The sequence below is a fragment of the Doryrhamphus excisus genome, linkage group LG3 (assembly GCF_037039965.1).
Source record: "Doryrhamphus excisus strain RoL-2023G ecotype Guam linkage group LG3, RoL_Dexc_Guam_v1.1, whole genome shotgun sequence".
NCBI classification, from domain to species: domain Eukaryota; kingdom Metazoa; phylum Chordata; class Actinopteri; order Syngnathiformes; family Syngnathidae; genus Doryrhamphus; species Doryrhamphus excisus.
In genome coordinates this window covers 5,219,574-5,238,283 of record NC_136359.1, presented here as the reverse complement: position 1 = coordinate 5,238,283, position 18,710 = coordinate 5,219,574, and the positions used below count along the sequence as shown (strand labels likewise).

General features: G+C 34.4%; 2 protein-coding genes across 2 annotated transcripts in view; both read right to left on the bottom strand.

The window, feature by feature from the left end:
- Positions 1-890: 890 nt before the first annotated feature.
- Positions 891-11,803, bottom strand: LOC131127993 (guanine nucleotide-binding protein subunit alpha-14-like). Its single transcript, XM_058070446.2, has 7 exons — positions 11,575-11,803; positions 9,197-9,381; positions 5,273-5,427; positions 5,091-5,219; positions 3,278-3,407; positions 3,053-3,206; positions 891-1,321 (listed from the first exon to the last, which is right to left on the bottom strand). Exons 1-7 carry the CDS (start codon positions 11,693-11,695, stop codon positions 1,131-1,133), a joined length of 1,065 nt encoding a protein of 354 aa, XP_057926429.2. The 5' UTR covers positions 11,696-11,803; the 3' UTR covers positions 891-1,130.
- A 2,668-nt stretch (positions 11,804-14,471) lies between these two features.
- Positions 14,472-18,710, bottom strand: part of LOC131127992 (guanine nucleotide-binding protein G(q) subunit alpha) — a 17,706-nt gene continuing 13,467 nt past the window's right edge. Inside the window, exons 5-7 of the mRNA XM_058070445.2 lie at positions 18,518-18,647; positions 18,297-18,450; positions 14,472-15,859 (exon numbers count right to left, since the gene is read on the bottom strand). Of these exons, the coding sequence (XP_057926428.1) occupies positions 15,669-15,859; positions 18,297-18,450; positions 18,518-18,647 (475 nt within the window). The 3' untranslated portion in view covers positions 14,472-15,668. The remainder of the gene's footprint in view (positions 15,860-18,296; positions 18,451-18,517; positions 18,648-18,710) is intronic.

The window sequence follows — 18,710 nt, the reverse complement described above, 5'->3', positions numbered from 1 at the left end:
TATAAATGTGAATATAGGGCTGTTATTTCACGCCTAGAGGGCTCTAATAATGGTAAAAATAATATTTTAGAAAGTCCTAAACAGGTTTTCTATGTTTTTGTATGTACTACATTGGGTAATATCAGTATAAAGGTGAATATAGGGCTGTTATTTCACGTCTACAGGACTCTAAAAATGGTTAAAAATAATATTTTAGAAAGTCCTAAACAGGTTTTCTATGTTTTTGTGTCTACTATATTGGGTAATATCAGTATAAAGGTGAACATAGGGCTGTTATTATTATTATTATTATTTATTATTGCCGCCCACTCCACGCAAAAGTAGAAATAAGGTTGTTTATTGAAGGAGATGTTCAGCAAGGCACTAACCTGGATTCATTCTTTTGGAAGCAGAATAAATAATAAGGCATCAACAAGGCAGGAGCTCACACCAATAATAACACACAATAAGATAACAGGATGAAAACAACCCAGTAGGGTGCCGTATTTCCTCCAATAGTGGCCTCTGATTTGCTGTTTCATTTTTTATTTTCTAAATATTTCTACTGTCTCAGTTTTATTTTATTTGTAGAATATTTGGACTCTATTCCCATATTGTTATAACCCGATTTCTCCAAAACATGACGGCTTTGTTTGTTTATCATAATATTACAACAAATATGACGTCTTCGCTAATATTTAACTTAATGTTAAATATTAAATAACATGACTTTTTCCTCATAATATTACAGGTTTATTTTCATAAAATTGTGCCCTTTTTTTCTTTTAATATTTGGACTTTATTCTTGTAACACTACAGCTGCTTTTCAATTTTCCAACAATTTTTCTGCTAATTTATTTATTTATGTAATATTTTCCACTTTATTCTTCTAATATTTATTTTCCCCACAAATGACAACTTTTTAAAAAAAAATCATAATATTGCAATTAATTAAGGATTACATTAAAAATAACCTCTTTAATATTTCAACTTTATGCTACTAAAATTACATTAGTTTTCAAGTTTTTTTTGGTTAATTTAACAATTGTTTTTGTAAATTTTATTTAATTTTAAATAAATTTAAGCAGCTATATTCTTCTTGCACCTGAAAGGGCCGAAAGCGGCCCCCTTGTGAGTTTTTTTGTTGTCTTTCAGACCAGGTTGAAGTCCTTGAGGTTGTGTCTCAGGATGGTGTCTTTGACGGCCACAAAGACGAAGCGAATGTTTTCCGTGTCCGTAGCGCAGGTGAAATGAGGATAGAGCGTCTTGTCTTTGTCCGGGTTTTGCTCCTGGTACATCTTTAGGATGAACTCCTGGGCGGACACCGCGTCCTGGCGAGAGCCTGAGCAAATGTTTGGTTTCATACAAAACCATACTTCACTTTTTGGTCATTGTTTTTTTATGACTTTTTCTCCTAAATGTACGACTTTATTCTGGTACATGTATGACTTTTGTGTCTCAAATTTATTCTTGCAAATTACAAGTTTTTTTACGTCGATTTATGAGGAAAAAAAAGTAATACCAGAATAAAGTCAGAAATTAACGAGAAAAAGTCTGGAAAAAAATGACCAAAATATGACTTTTTCCTCATTTAGTCATGAAAAAGTAATAAATCAACAACATAAATTCTCGTAAATGTACAGCTTTTTTCTTATACAAAAAGTCATAAATTGTAATACCGGAATAAAGTTGGAAATTAACAAGAAAAAAAATTGCCAAAATATGACTTTTTCTTCATTTGGTCATAAATTTATGAGAAAAAAGTCATAAATTGACCACATAAATTCTCGTAAATGTACAGCTTTTTTCTTATACAAAAAGTCAAAAATTGTAATACCGGAATAAAGTCGGAAATTAACGAAAAAAAGTGAGGAAAAAAAAAATCAAAATATGACTTTTTCCTCATTTAGACATGAATTTATGAGAAAAAAGTCATAAACTAACAACATAAATTCTCATAAATGTACAGCTTCTTTCCGATACCAAAAGTCGTAAATTGTAATACCGGAATAAAGTCGCAAATTAACGAAAAAAATTAGGGAAAAAAATCATCAAAATATGACTTTTTCCTCATTTAGTCATGAATTTATGAGAAAAAAGTCATAAATTAACAACATAAATTCTCGTAAATGTACAGCTTCTTTCCGATACAAAAAGTCGTAAAATGTAATACTGGAATAAAGTCTGAAATTAAAAAGAAAAAGTCTGGAAAAAAATCACCAAAATATGACTTTTTTTCTCATAAATTCATGACTAAATGAGGAAAAAGTCATAAATTAACAACTTAAATTCTCATTAATGTACAGCTTTTTTCCTATACAAAAAGTTGTAAATTATAATACCGGAATAAAGTCGGAAATTACCGAGAAAAAGTCGTGAAAAAAATCGCCAAAATATGACTTTTTCCTCATTTAGTCATGAATTTGTGAGGAAAAAAAGTCCTAAATTAACATCATAAATTCTCGTAAATGTACAGCTTTTTTCTTATACAAAAAGTCATAAATTGTAATACCGGAATAAAGTCTGAAATTAACGAGAAAAAGTCAGGAAAAAAATCGCCAAAATATGACTTTTTCCTCATTTAGTCATGAATTTGTGAGAAAAAAGTCATAAATGAACAACATAAATTCTCCTAAATGTACAGCTTTTTTCCTATACAAAAAGTCGAAAATTGTAATACCGGAATAAAGTCGGAAGTTAACGAGAAAAAGTTAGAAAAAAAATCGCCAAAATATGACTTTTTCCTCATTTAGTCATGAATATGTGAGAAAAAAGTAATAAATTAACAACATAAATTCTTGTAAATGTACAGCTTTTTTCCTATACAAAAAGTCGTAGATTGTAATACCGGAATAAAGTCGGAAATTAACGAGAAAAAGTCAGAAAAAAAATCGCCAAAATATGACTTTTTCCTCATTTAGTCATGAATATGTGAGAAAAAAGTAATAAATTAACAACATAAATTCTTGTAAATGTACAGCTTTGTTCTACAAAAAGTCGTAAATTGTACAACTTTTTTTCTCCAAATTTCAAATATATATTTTTTGGCCTTGGTGGCGCTTGAGCAACTGACCGGTGAATTGTGGAAAGTAGTCTGCCAGGTGGGAGTGCATGATCTTCTCCTTGAGGATGTCGGTCTTGTTGAGGAAGAGGATGACGGAGGAGCGCTGGAACCAGGAGTACGTGATGATGGTCTTAAACAGCGCCTTGCTCTCCTCCATGCGGTTCTGAGCGATGACATCATGATTGACATCGTCGCCGTGTGGACGTTCAAGAGCCTGAAAAGCCAGCCCCTCACCTCGTTGTCGCACTCCACCAGAACCTGGTCGTACTCGCTGAGCGCCACCAGGAAGATGATGGAAGTGACGTTCTCGAAGCAGTGGATCCACTTCCTGCGCTCCGATCTTTGACCCCCAACGTCCACCATCCTGGCATGACAACATGTGACACTCGCGTCCGTCCTTCTTACGACTCGTCACGTAAATTAACAACATAAATTCTTGTAAATGTACAGCTTTTTTCCTATGCAAAAAGTCGTAAATTTTAATACTGGAATAAAGTCGGAAATTAACGAGAAAGTCAGGAAAAAAATCACCAAAATATGACTTTTTCCTCATTTAGTCATGAATATGTGAGAAAAAAGTCATAAATTCTTGTAAATGTGCAGCTACTTTCCTATACAAAAAGTCGTAAATTGTAATACCGGAATAAAGTCGGAAATTAACAAGAAAAAGTCAGGCAAAAAATCCCCAAAATATGACTTTTTTTCTCATAAATTCATGACTAAATGAGGAAAAAGTCATAAATTGACAACATAAATTCTCGTTAATGTACAGCTTTTTTCCTATACAAAAAGTCGTAAATTGTAATACCGGAATAAAGTCGGAAATTAACGAAAAAAAGTGAGGAACAAAAATCATCAAAATATGACTTTTTCCTCATTTAGTCATGAATTTATGAGAAAAAAGTCATAAATTAACAACGTGAATTCTTGTAAATGTACAGCTTTTTTCCTATGCAAAAAGTCAAAAATTGTAATACTGGAATAAAGTCGGAAATTAATGAAAAAAGGTAGGAAAAAAATAATCAAAATATTACTTTTTCCTCATTTAGTCATGAATTTATGAGAAAAAAAGTCATAAATTAACAACATAAATTCTTGTAAATGTACAGATATTTTCCGATACAAAAAGTCGTAAATTGTAATACCGGAATAAAGTCGGAAATTAACAAGAAAAAGTCGGGAAAAAAATCACCAAAATATGACTTTTTTTATCATAAATTCATGACTAAATGAGGAAAAAGTCATCAATTAACAACATAAATTCTTGTAAATGTACAGCTTTTTTCCGATACAAAAAGTCATAAATTGTAATACCGGAATAAAGTCGGAAATTAACAAAAAAAGTGAGGAACAAAAATCATCAAAATGTGACTTTTTCCTCATTTAGTCATGAATTTATGAGAAAAAAGTCATAAATTAACAACATAAATTCTCGTAAATGTACAGCTTTTGTCTTATACAAAAAGTCGTAAATTGTAATACCGGAATAAAGTCGGAAATTAACTAAAAAAAGTGAGGAAAAAAAATCATCAAAATATGACTTTTTCCTCATTTAGTCATGAATTTATGAGAAAAAAGTCATAAATTAACAACATAAATTCTCGTAAATGTACAGCTTTTTTCCTATACAAAAAGTCAAAAACAGTAATACTGGAATAAAGTCGGAAATTAACGGGAAAAAGTCAGCAAAAAAATCACCAAAATATGACTTTTTCCTCATTTAGTCATGAATTTATGAGAAAAAAGTCATAAATTAACAACATAAATTCTCGTAAATGTACAGCTTCTTTCCGATACAAAAAGTCGTAAATTGTAACACCAGAATAAAGTCTGAAATTAACGAGAAAAAGTGAGGAAAAAAATAATCAAAATATGACTTTTTCCTCATTTAGTCATGAATTTATGAGAAAAAAGTCATAAATTAACAACATCATTTCTCGTAAATGTACAGCTTCCTTCCCATACAAAAAGTTGTAAATTGTAATACCGGAATAAAGTCGGAAATTAACGAGAAAAAGTCAGGAAAAAAAGCACCAAGGGAACCTACCTGAAGATGACGCTCTCCATGTCAAAGGGGTACTCGATTATTCCCGTGGTGGGAACCCGGACCCGCAGGATGTCCTGGAGACTGGGTACATAGGAGGGCTCCGCGATCCGCTCCAGTTCTGTCAAATAACTGCAGGAAATGATGAGACCTTCCACTCGTTATTGACGTCAGCCAAGACTCACTATTTGGTGGAGTCAGACAGCTGGTACTCCCGCCGGCGCTCGTAGCATTCCTGCACGCCGCCATCCGTCCACAGACCCCTGATGGCCTCCACGTGGTTCTGATCCAAGTCCTCCACCTTGTCCACCTCCACCTCCAGGATCATGGTGGCGCTGTTCTGCAACCCCAATGGGATACAACGTGAGTCACCATCAGACTTAGAATCATTGCTGTACTTCTTCCAAAAGTCAAAAATATTTGTCATGAGCAACAAAAAAATTCATATAGATTATTTCATTTGGTTTTTTTTTGCTTTTTGGCAGAATTAATTAGATTTTTTTTTTATTGATTTTTTATAAAAATTCTTAAATATAACATTTTTAGTGTTGATCTTTTTTTTTTCCAACAATTAAGATATTTTGGTCTCAAAATCTGGAAAAGCGTGCTTTAATTTTTTATCCTTTTAATCAAAAATTATAATTTTTTTATTGATAAAAAAAAGAAAAACAAAATTTGGAGAGTAATACTTTTACAGAATCTGGAGATACATGCTATAATTTTTATTCTCGTAAATGTACAGCTTCTTTCCGATACAAAAAGTCATAAGTTGTAATACCGGAATAAAGTCGGAAATTAACGAGAAAAAGTCAGGAAAAAAAATCACCAAAATATGACTTTTTTGTAATCATAAATTTATGAGAAAAAAGTCATAAATTAACAACATAAATTCTTGTAAATGTACAGCTTTTTTCCTATACAAAAAGTCGTAAATTGCAATACCGGAATAAAGTCGGAAATTGACAAGAAAAAGTGAGGAAAAAAATGACCAAAAATGACTTTTTCCTCATTTAGTCATGAATTTATGAGAAAAAAGTCATAAATTAACAACATAAATTCTCGTAAATGTACAGCTTTTGTCTTATACAAAAAGTCGTAAATTGTAATACCGGAATAAAGTCGGAAATTAACGAAAAAAAGTGAGGAAAAAAAATCATCAAAATATGACTTTTTCCTCATTTTGTCATGAATTTATGAGAAAAAAGTCTTAAATTAACAACATAAATTCTCGTAAATGTACAGCTTTTTTCTTATATAAAAAGTCATAAATTGTAATACTGGAATAAAGTCGGAATTAACAAAAAAAAGTGAGCAAAAAAAATCATCAAAATGTGACTTTTTCCTCATTTAGTCATGAATTTATAAGAAAAAAGTCATAAATTAACAACATAAATTCTCGTAAATGTACAGCTTTTGTCTTATACAAAAAGTCGTAAATTGTAATACCGGAATAAAGTCGGAAATTAACGAAAAAAAGTGAGGAAAAAAAATCATCAAAATATGACTTTTTCCTCATTTAGTCATGAATTTATGAGAAAAAAGTCTTAAATTAACAACATAAATTCTCGTAAATGTACAGCTTTTTTCTTATATAAAAAGTCATAAATTGTAATACTGGAATAAAATCGGAATTAACAAAAAAAAGTGAGCAAAAAAATCATCAAAATGTGACTTTTTCCTCATTTAGTCATGAATTTATAAGAAAAAAGTCATAAATTAACAACATAAATTCTTGTAAATGTACAGCTTTTTTCCTATACAAAAAGTCGTGAATTGTAATTCCGGAATAAAGTCGGAAATTGACAAGAAAAAGTGAGGAAAAAAATGAGCAAAAATGACTTTTTCCTCATTTAGTCATGAATTTATGAGAAAAAAGTCATAAATTAACAACATAAATTCTCGTAAATGTACAGCTTTTGTCTTATACAAAAAGTCGTAAATTGTAATACCGGAATAAAGTCGGAAATTAACGAAAAAAAGTGAGGAAAAAAAATCATCAAAATATGACTTTTTCCTCATTTAGTCATGAATTTATGAGAAAAAAGTCATAAATTAACAACATAAATTCTCGTAAATGTACAGCTTTTTTCTTATATAAAAAATCATAAATTGTAATACCGGAATAAAGTCGGAATTAACGAAAAAAGTGAGCAAAAAAAATCATCAAAATGTGACTTTTTCCTCATTTAGTCATGAATTTATAAGAAAAAAGTCATAAATTAACAACATAAATTCTTGTAAATGTACAGCTTTTTTCCTATACAAAAAGTCGTGAATTGTAATTCCGGAATAAAGTCGGAAATTGACAAGAAAAAGTGAGGAAAAAAATGAGCAAAAATGACTTTTTCCTCATTTAGTCATGAATTTATGAGAAAAAAGTCATAAATTAACAACATAAATTCTCGTAAATGTACAGCTTTTGTCTTATACAAAAAGTCGTAAATTGTAATACCGGAATAAAGTCGGAAATTAACGAAAAAAAGTGAGGAAAAAAAATCATCAAAATATGACTTTTTCCTCATTTAGTCATGAATTTATGAGAAAAAAGTCATAAATTAACAACATAAATTCTCGTAAATGTACAGCTTTTTTCTTATATAAAAAATCATAAATTGTAATACCGGAATAAAGTCGGAATTAACGAAAAAAGTGAGCAAAAAAAATCATCAAAATGTGACTTTTTCCTCATTTAGTCATGAATTTATGAGAAAAAAGTCATAAATTAACAACATAAATTCTCGTAAATGTACAGCTTTTGTCTTATACAAAAAGTCGTAAATTGTAATACCGGAATAAAGTCGGAAATTAACGAAAAAAAGTGAGGAAAAAAAATCATCAAAATATGACTTTTTCCTCATTTAGTCATGAATTTATGAGAAAAAAGTCATAAATTAACAACATAAATTCTTGTAAATGTACAGCTTTTTTCTTATATAAAAAGTCATAAATTGTAATACCGGAATCAAGTCAGAATTAACAAAAAAAGTGAGCAAAAAAAATCATCAAAATATGACTTTTTCCTCATTTAGTCATGAATTTATGAGAAAAAAGTCATAAATTAACAACATAAATTCTCGTAAATGTACAGCTTTTGTCTTATACAAAAAGTCGTAAATTGTAATACCGAAATAAAGTCTGAAATTAACGAGAAAAAGTGAGGAAAAAAAAAATCTAAATATAACTTTGTCCTCATTTAGTCATGAATTTATGAGAAAAAAGTCATAAATTAACAACATAAATGTACAGCTTCTTTCCGATACAAAAAGTCGTAAATTGTAATACCAGAATAAAGTCGGAATAAAATAAATTATAATTTTTTTTATTGATAAAAAAAAAGAGAAACACAAAATTTGGAGATTAATACTTTTACAGAATCTGAAGATACATGCTATAATTTTTAGGATTACAAAAAAATCTCAAAATTAAAAAAATGTCTTCAAATTAAGTTATGTTTTTTGTTATTGAACAAAACTATTTTTTTTATTAAAAACAATACTAAAATCTGGAGATACGTACATGCTTTTAAATTTTGTACCTTTTTTTTTAATGAATAAATTATAATTTTGGGATAAAACCAAATTGTGAGGGTTCTAGATATGAAACAAAACTTTAATATTATTTTTTAAAAGATAAATACATAAAAAAAGAGAAACACAAAATTTGGAGATTAATACTTTTACAGAATCTGGAGATACATTTTTAGGATTATTTTTAGGATTACAAAAAACATCTCAAACCTTTTTAATTAGATAAAAACTAAATAAAAAAATCTTAAAATTAAGTTATGTTTTTTTTTATTGAACAAAAGTATTTTTTGTATTAAAAACAATACTAAAATCTGGAGATACATGCTTTTAAATTTTATACCTTCTTTTTTTAATGAATAAATTATAATTTTGGGGTAAAACCAAATTGTGAGGGTTCTAGATATGAAACAAAACTTTAATATTATTTTTTAAAAGATAAATACATAAGTAAAATCTTATCTTTATTTAGATTTTTACTTTTGATCAGAAATGTGTGTAGAAATAAAAACAAATTTGGATACATTTTCTTAAATTTTAAGAAAAAAATATATTTTGAGCCTAATTTGTGTATGTATGTTTTACCTGGTTGAGTGTGTGATCAAAAGGCAGGTGCATTGTGTGCATGGCCCTCAGCATGGTCTGCATGGACGTGTAGATGTTCTGGTAGACCAGCTTGGCGTAGCTCCTCTTGTCCTCCTCGCTGTAGCCTCCCCCGTGGATGATCCTCATTTGTTTGATGAAAGTGCTCTTCCCGCTCTCACCTGTGCCTGATGTACGCAACCACCAGGAAATTGTATTTGTTTTGATACACAGTAAAATGTACTGATTTAAATACCTTATAGGAATTTGAACCTTTGGCACACAACAAACCACCACCCCCGCCCCAGAATCAACAATGGTACAATCCTGTCATTTTATATTCAGACAGCCAGGAAGTGGTCTGATAACATACAAATACACGCCAAACATGCTAATATGAATGATTTGTTTGTCTCTTTGACTCCCAAAAAGCAACAGGAAGTTGTTGTTCCACTGTGTGATTGTGTCAAAACAATTTCTAGATTCTATTATTATTAATATATTATGTAAAAACGAATAGAATGTAAAATAATTGGTTGACCTCTAAGAGGCGCTGTACTTCCGGGTTGCCGGTCTGTTTACGCGTAGAAGAAGAACTGAACCGGCAAATGACTGCTGAACGTTGTTATGTTTTTGTCGTGAGTTATAAATGTGTGCTTTATACTTTGTTTTCGGCTTCTGAACGTTATATGTGTATACAGTGTCACCCCGACCGTTATTTCGGTGCGCCGGTTCGCGCAGGCTTAAATACCATTAGCTTAAATACCATTAGCCGACAAGCAAAATTAATTGCCGCTCAATCGCCGAATGGGAGGGACTTCCGGTGACGACACGGACGAATTCAGCGACGTTTAAGTCAGGTAGGATGTTTTCTCTTCCTAAATACATAGTCACACCGAGTTGGTGATTTGTTTAACAAATGTTACTTTGTTTGGACATGTCATTTAAACACAGTGCAAATGTCTCGAGTATGTGTTTTTTCTGCGTCCCTCATTTTTGCATTGTGAAAACTACACATCTTAGCAAACATTATCCTTGTTTACAGGTGGATTTGAACACGACAGGAAGCTAATTCTAAACTGCTAGCTTGATCTTAATGAATTTAATGTAGTATATTGTGTAAAAAGTCGTGTCGCAAGAGGCAGCAACTGTTTATTTATTTACTTTTAAAGAGACAGGTGAACGTTAAACGTTAACCTCATGTCCAGCAGCTTGTGGTTTCATTTGCATGACTCTTTTGCATCAGAGCTAACCCCAGCAGCTCGTTGTGGTTCTTGAACACACCACCATCACTAACCGCAGCATTGTGTCCCTTGAAGGCCTCTCACAGACTTCTGAACTGTTTTTTGTTCTACAAAAGTGCAAGAAAGATCCTACACAACAGCCTTACAGGAAAATAAATAAGATATTACAGTAAAATGTACTTATTTAACATTTTTAGTGTTGATCTTTTTTTTTTTTTTTTGCCAAAAAAAACCCATATTTTGGTCTCAAAATCTGGAAAAGCGTGCTTTAATTTTAATCCTTTGAATCAAAAATTATATTTTTTTATTGATAAAAAAAGAGAAACACAAAATTTGGATTTTAATACTTTTACAGAACATACAGAGATACATGCTATAATTTTTAGGATTACAAAAAAAACATCTCAAACCTTTTAAATTAGATAAAAACAAAATTTAAAAAGTATCTTCAAATTAAGTTATGTTTGTTATTGAACAAAACTATGTTTTGTATTAAAAACAATACTAAAATAAAAAAAAATTTATACCTTCTTTTTTAATGAATAAATTATAATTTTGGGATAAAACCAAATTGTGAGGGTTCTAGATATGAAACAAAACTTTAATATTATTTTTTAAAAGATAAATACATAAAAAAAGAAAAACACAAAAAACACTGTAATACTTTTACAGAATCTGGAGATACATGCTATAATTTTTAGGATTACATAAAAACATCTGAAACCTTTTTAATTTAAATTCAATAAGATATTACATTTCAATTCATATAGATACTATATACATTAAAATTACATTTGTGTGATCTTTCCATTTGGATAAAATATGTAAAAAATGATCAAATGTGACCAATTTAATATAAATATTTAATGTATGTTAACTGTATAAAATAATCAAAAAGTGTATAGAATTTACTATAAACTACATAGAATAATATATATTTTTATAAAAAAGATGTCATACAGTAAATATACTGTAAAAAAAACTCAAGCACAATAATAAACAGATCATTGCATTAATACCCGTGTGAATGAATTGGAATTATCACTGCTTTTTTTTTTTTAATAAAGGTAAACAGGACGTGCCGACCCCTTGACCTCCTCATCTTCAGCATCATAAGCGAGAAAGGTTTTGACCGACCTAGGAGGAGCAGCTTGAGCTCCCTGCGAGAGTCCTTCTTGTCCCTCCTCAGCTGCTTCTCGATCTCCTCGTTGATGCGCTGCTTCTCCTTGACCTCCGCCGACACGCAGCATCCCCCCATCTTTGCAGGTGAGTGGCCCGGTCAAAAGTGTCCAAAGGTGTTGCCGCTAGCCTTCCTCTTCCTCTCCTCCTGAATAAACATGGCGGGGTGTGGCATGTACTGCCTTATACTGCATCCCGAGTATTATTTCTAGTATTATGATCCTCTTGTAGAAAAAGAAACCGCTCTCAATTTGATGTCATGTACAGCACCGCAATTGCTCAATGAGGAATTAAGCTAAAAATGTGACTTTTGAATACATACGATATGTTTTCCTTTATGTCAGGGGTCTCAAACTCGCGGGCCAAATTTTGGCTAGTTTGAGGCCCCCACATTGATATGAAAGTTTAATGTTAGTGTGGCCCGCGCGACTTTGCTATGGATGCTGTATGGTATCATGTACCCAGAAATGACAGTGGACACAACAGACAAAATTGACGGGATTTTGCTCCTAGATGTAACAATGCTAACTTGCTAATTGGGTAAAATGGTTAAGTTTCATTAATGTTCATGTTAAAGGTTAAATAACTGTTAATTTGAATCTGAAAAAAAAATATTTCTCTACCCACCAACTATATACGTATGGTTTAAGTTTTTCTTATTTACTGTTTTATTATTATTTGATTTATTTATTACTGATTGATTGATTTTCTTTATTTAGATTTTTTTCATCTTACTTTGTGGAGTAAATAAAAATTAAAATATTTGAGAAAACCAGAACCAAAGCAGTCAAAAAATGTAGGGTATAGCAGAAGCAAAAGCATTGAAGACAGTTTTTTTTATTTTTTCTGTTTTTAATAAATGCGTTTTTTTTTCCAACCTGATGTGACCCAGTCTCACCCAGACCCTAGCTCCAGTGGCCCCCAGGTAAATTGAGTTTGAGACCCCTGCTTTATGTAGTTTGTACTCTATTGTAATCTGTGGGAACATGTGCCTGCTTTGTCGCTAATTGGTCGCTAGATGGCAGAAGAGTTAACGTGCAACAATTTTTTTGGTCTGTATTTAATGTTATACATTTATAAGTTTTTTTTCACAGATGACTCACTATTCCAGTCTATTTTCTTAAAAATCCACAGGCCTAAATACTTTTTAAAAGTTATTTTTCTGCAACAAAAGAGCAACCCTCCCTCAGGATACCTCATAATCAACACAAAACACGTCAGCTCATTCAGCAGACCTCGAAAGCACCGTATATACCAAAATAGAAGCTGTTCACCTGCCACGATGGCGTACAGGTGCCAAATCACCTGAAGACAGTCAAGTGTCTTATGTAGCGTGCAATAACCCAATCAGTCATTTCCATTTATGGTTGTTAACAGGAAGATTTTTTTTTTTTACACCGAATTTGCATTTTTTAACTTTCAATTCAAAGAATGAAAAATGAACAGCAGCATAAATTCTCCACTACTTTTGTTGTTCATTTATTCATTTTCTACCGCTTATCCTCACGAGGGTCACACAGGGGGTGCTGGAGCCTATCCCAGCTGTCTTCGGGCGAGAGGCAGGGTACACCCTGGACTGGTGGCCAGCCAATCACAGGGCACATATAGACAAACAACCATTCACACTCACATTCATACCTATGGACAATTTGGAGTCGCCAATTAACCTAGCATGGGATGGGGTGGGATTGAACTCAGGTCTCCTAGCTGTGAGGTCTGCGCGCTAACCACTCAACCGCCGTGCAGCCCCTACTTTTGTTGTTGTTGCAATAAATACTACCAAATTATTATTGTTATTGCCCACATTTTGACCACTTGTCCACTTTTGCAACAAAAAATATTATTATTATATTATTATATTATTATGGGGCGGCACGGCGGTCTAGTGGTTAGCGCGCAGGCCTCACAGCTAGGAGACCAGGGTTCAATTCCACCCTCGGGCATCTCTGTGTGGAGTTTGCATGTTCTCCCCGTGCATGCGTGGGTTTTCTCCGGGTACTCCGGTTTCCTGTGCCCTGTGATTGGCTGGCCACCAGTCCAGGGTGTACCCCGCCTCTCGCCTGAAGACAGCTGGGATAGGCTCCAGCACCCCCTGCGACCCTCGTGAGGAAAAGCGGTAGAAAATGAATGAATGAATTATATTATTATTATATATATTATATTATTATTAGAGCATAAAACCAATTGATTGATTCCAGACCTCATCGGGATTAGTGAATTTCCGCAAACTAGCATTCAATGTTTAACATCTAATATATTCTTAGAGCATAGGAAAACTGTTTATACCTTTTCAAATTACGTTTTTTACCATTAGAGCTCCATGGACAATAAATAACACCCCTATAGTCACATTGCACAACACAGTGCAAGGACTCCAGACCGCTACTAGTTGGCAAGCTAACCAGGTAGCCTCAATAAAAAAACTGCTATTATATTGTGGTATATTATTTTCATGTTTGTTATTGAAAATTGTACTGCAATTTGTCCTACTCGTGTTTTGGTATGAAATCCTACTGATGTCCTATTTATACCTTTTCAAATTACGTTTTTACCATTAGAGCCCCATGGACAAGAAATAACATCCCTATAGTCACATTGCGCAACACAGTGCAGGGACTCCAGACAAGCTAACCAGGTAGCCTCAATAAAAAACTGCTATGATATTATGGCATATTATTTTCATGATTTGTTATTTTGGTATGAAATCCTACTGATGTCCGAGTTTTTGCTTCTACATAAAGTTTGCAGCCAAAACGACCTCTTGCAGACCCGCACTTTAGTCACGTTTGTTCAACCATCATAGAAAAATGTGTTATGTCCATAAATGAAGAACCCATACGCCGACACGCATCCTCTTGGATCATCATATTCCTCTTTATGTACTTCTGAAGCTGAACGTTTTTCTTTGCTGAGAAATAAAACGGGCAAAAAACACAAAAAAAAATGTACATTCTCCTCTTATAAACGGAAACAAAAAGAAACAACCCATGTAAATAACATTTTTTTCTTCTGGAAAAACAAAAAAAGAATTAAGACATTAGACGTACATTACCATTACATAGATACATATTTTCAATACAGCACATTCAATCTGCCAAAAACTCATGATTACAAAGCCAACAAAGATGCTTCTATATATATATATATATATATATACATATATATACTGTGTGTATATGTATGTTTATATATATATATATATATATATATATGTATGTGTATAAATGTATGTACAATGATTATATAGAATTCATAATTGCACTATGCCTCAAATGTAAATTACAGGCTTGTGTTCTTGGGAACTTAGAAAAAAATACTCCAAGACAGGATGGGGCGGGTTCAGGGGGCAGGGGGGGCAGCCAATCAGAAACTTTGGTACAAACTTTGAAACTCTTAACACTTTTTTTTTTCCTTCCTGTCACGCCGCTTGTAACAACAGTCTGACAGCCTGGCTGCGATTGGGCCATCCTCGAAGTAATGACAGCAGGATTGGACGGGGGGGGCGGGGCTTGTGGCCACACACACCTTGCCATTGGACAGTTTAGAAGAGTTCAGCGTGCGTTTGGCATCGGCAAAGAATCGGCAAATAAACACAATAAAAAGAGTTCATGTGGCACAGTTGAACATCGTTTCATCACAATGTGGCGTCCACCCTTTGTGTGTCATGACACCCCCAACCCCCGCGTCACGTCTACTGGGGGGCGGTACCAACATCAAAATCAAAGTGAAATACTTTTTAAAAATCACCAAAAAAAAAACTAGAGTGCACAGTTTTTTTTTTTTTTCCAGAAAGCGCAAAGCTTAATAAAAATGCCCCCCCCCACCTCCTTAATCAGCACCTCCTTCCACATTTCAACCAGCTCATTATTAAATAGCAAGATTAATTCATTTCTCACCTCCTGACAAACACAAATAAATTAGTATTACACCCAAACATTTGATTTTTTTTCAAACTATTGATTTTTAATTGTTTGTGATGCACATCCAGTCCTCACATACTGTGTTTACATGTGTGTTTATGTGTGTGTGTGTGTGTGTGTGTGTGTGTGTCGCTACACCAGGTTGTACTCCTTCAGGTTGAGCTGCAGGATGGTGTCCTTGACGGCGGCGAACACGAAGCGGATGTTCTCCGTGTCGGTGGCGCAGGTGAAGTGCGAGTATATGATCTTGTCGCTGTCCGGGTTCAGGTCAACAAACATCTTCAGTATGAACTCCCGGCCCGCTTGGGGGTCCCGCTGGGGACCTGGACGGGGAGCGAGACCAAGAGAAAGTAGTCAGTATGCAGAATGGTGTTGTTTTGGTAAGTAAAATCCCTGTCTGTTTGTCGTATTGGTGAATTTTCCTGAAAAATAAGCCTTGGCGTTGAAATCGAAATGTTGGTGGTAAGGATCGACCGATACATCGGGTCGATATTTGTGGTTTTCCCTTGAATCGGTATTGGCCGATACACACGTGGGTTAGCCGATATATTTTTCCGCCGCATGATTTACAGTCAGGCATCCGTCGGGGCAGCTTTGTGTTGCAGAGGACCCCGCCCCCACTGTTGACTCTCATCAAGGGCGCATTTTCACAAGTAATAGAACTAGCTTGTTTTTTCACCTTACTACACGTTTCACTGGGTGATCATTATAGGTTATCACATGGTTTGTCTGGTATCAGGTCGAGGGCTGATACTGGGCCTGATACCAGACAAAGCATGTGATGATCTTATTATCACATACTATTTAATCATGAGCTTATTATCACGTACTATTTAATCAAAAGACCATTTTGTTTCCAGAAAATGTTCAGTTTATTACATGTATTATATCTAAACAGTGTGAACACAATAATTGCAAAAATATTTCAACAATAATATTTTATCAACAGTCTTAATTTATCAATGTCTGACAATTAAAGTTCCATTAATCAAGTTTGGGTTTTTTCGTGTGCTGTTCTCTGATTGGTTGTTTCACGGGCACGATACCAGAGCAGCGCGCTCTGAGTGGACAGCTACGGGGGCTGATACTGGACATGGTTAAACTCTATATTTTATCAGTATCACTGCCCTGGGCTTTGACACAATATCATTATCGGCCTTTTCCCGTATCATTCATGTGTGTTTAAGAAAGCTGAATCCTACTGTGTTCAGTGTTTACATTTCAATAAATATTTGTTTAAACTTTAGACCTGTAATATTTGTTATTATGGTCATTTTTTTCATATAAATTGAGGGATCAAAAGCAGTATCGGCCCAAGCAAAATCGGCCATTGGCTAAGGGTGATGGAAAAAAAATCGGTATCGGCATCAGCCCCCAAAAAAACCATATCAGTCGATCCCTAGTTAGTGCTTTCCAGGCCAATAAACGGCTTCAATTTAGTCAGAAGGCGGAGCAGGAAAAGAACTAGCTCCACCGACAGAACCCACCAGTTGGTCCAAGTTCAGGTCATTCACAGATTTAGAGTAGGTGTGCAAGAAAGTCCAGACCTGGGACAGAACCACTTATTATCACATCCTACAGTATTAATTGTCCCTGTACCCTAGAAACCGCCCATGAATGATACTGTGTCAAAGCCCAGGGCAGTGATACTGATAAAATATAGAGTTTAACCATGTCCAGTATCAGCCCCCGTAGCTGTCCACTGGTATCGTGCCCGTGAAACAACCAATCAGAGAACAGCGCACAAGCGTTTGTTTTGCTGCCGTCTGTGCTCTGTCAACATGTCAGCGGTTGACACTTCGGCGAAAGACAAATAGAGAAAATATCAAACAGAATATTAGAAATGGAACGTTTTATCACCATTAACGAGGAGGACACTCTTGAAATGATCGAAAAAACTAAAAATGCAAATTACAAGTCGGAAAACCAAGGGCGACTGCAACTGCAAGAACGAACGAAGACTGGTAGAAAGTATTCCCCCGCCTGAGTTGGACAAATACGTGTCTATTGTAACGTCGTTGCCGACGCTATGGAAAGGACACGACTGTGATCGCGAACAAGCTTTTATTACACAACAATACCGGCTACTGTCGGCCGTAACCACGCCGTTGCAACCACCGCCAGCAACGCAACAGTGCTTCCTCAACACGACACGCCCCCACCCCTGGTGCATTCACAGTCACGCGGAACAGTCAGACACTCAACACACAACATGTCAACATGAACACGTCAGGGTCGCTACATTATTTTATCAATCAGAAAAGAAAATGGGGATGAATACGAGCCTGATTCTCTCAAATCAAAATTCAACTCTGTGGCACATGGTTACATGATGGAAAAACGAAAGTTCATGATTAAATAGTATGTGATAATAAATGCTCGACCTTCGGTCTCGGGCTGATACTGACACTTGGGGGCATGATACTATGTATGGGACCATTGAGTGCAGTTCAAAACAGAATCCAGTGAGTTTGGAAAGATTGAAAGAAAACGCTGTGCTGGGCCACAAATATAAAGAAAACAGAACTGGTCCAAGAATGGAACCTTGTGGCACACCAGGACACAAATCATTAACTTATTTGCTACCAAAGACATGTATAGGTTTTATTTTTTTCAACCCGACTGTATAAAAAAGGTGATGATGATCTACAGAGGAAACGTCCCTCATGTTATGAAACCTATGAAGAAAAGTAACGTTTGTATATTTCAAATCTTTTTGACCTTCTGAAGATATTGGACTCGCTTGACTTTTCCCCTCACCGTCATACTCTGGGAAGTAGTCGACCAGGTGAGAGTACAAGATCTTCTCCTCCAGCAGGTCCTTCTTGTTGAGGAACAGAATGACAGAGGAGTTCTGGAACCACGGGTATGTGATTATCGTCCTGAAGAGCGCTTTGCTCTCCTCCATTCGGTTCTGCAGAAGGAATGACGTGAAACATCAGACAAGAGCCACAAGTCAACTTTTCATCGAGTGTCGTCACCTCGTTGTCCGATTCCACCAGAACTTGGTCGTACTCGCTGAGCGCCACCAGGAACATGATGGACGTGACGTTCTCGAAGCAGTGGATCCACTTTCTCCTCTCCGACCTCTGGCCCCCGACGTCCACCATCCTGTGCGTGAAGGAGAGAGAGAATGTGAGGCGGCCATTATTATCACCTCCCAAAAGCTTGTAC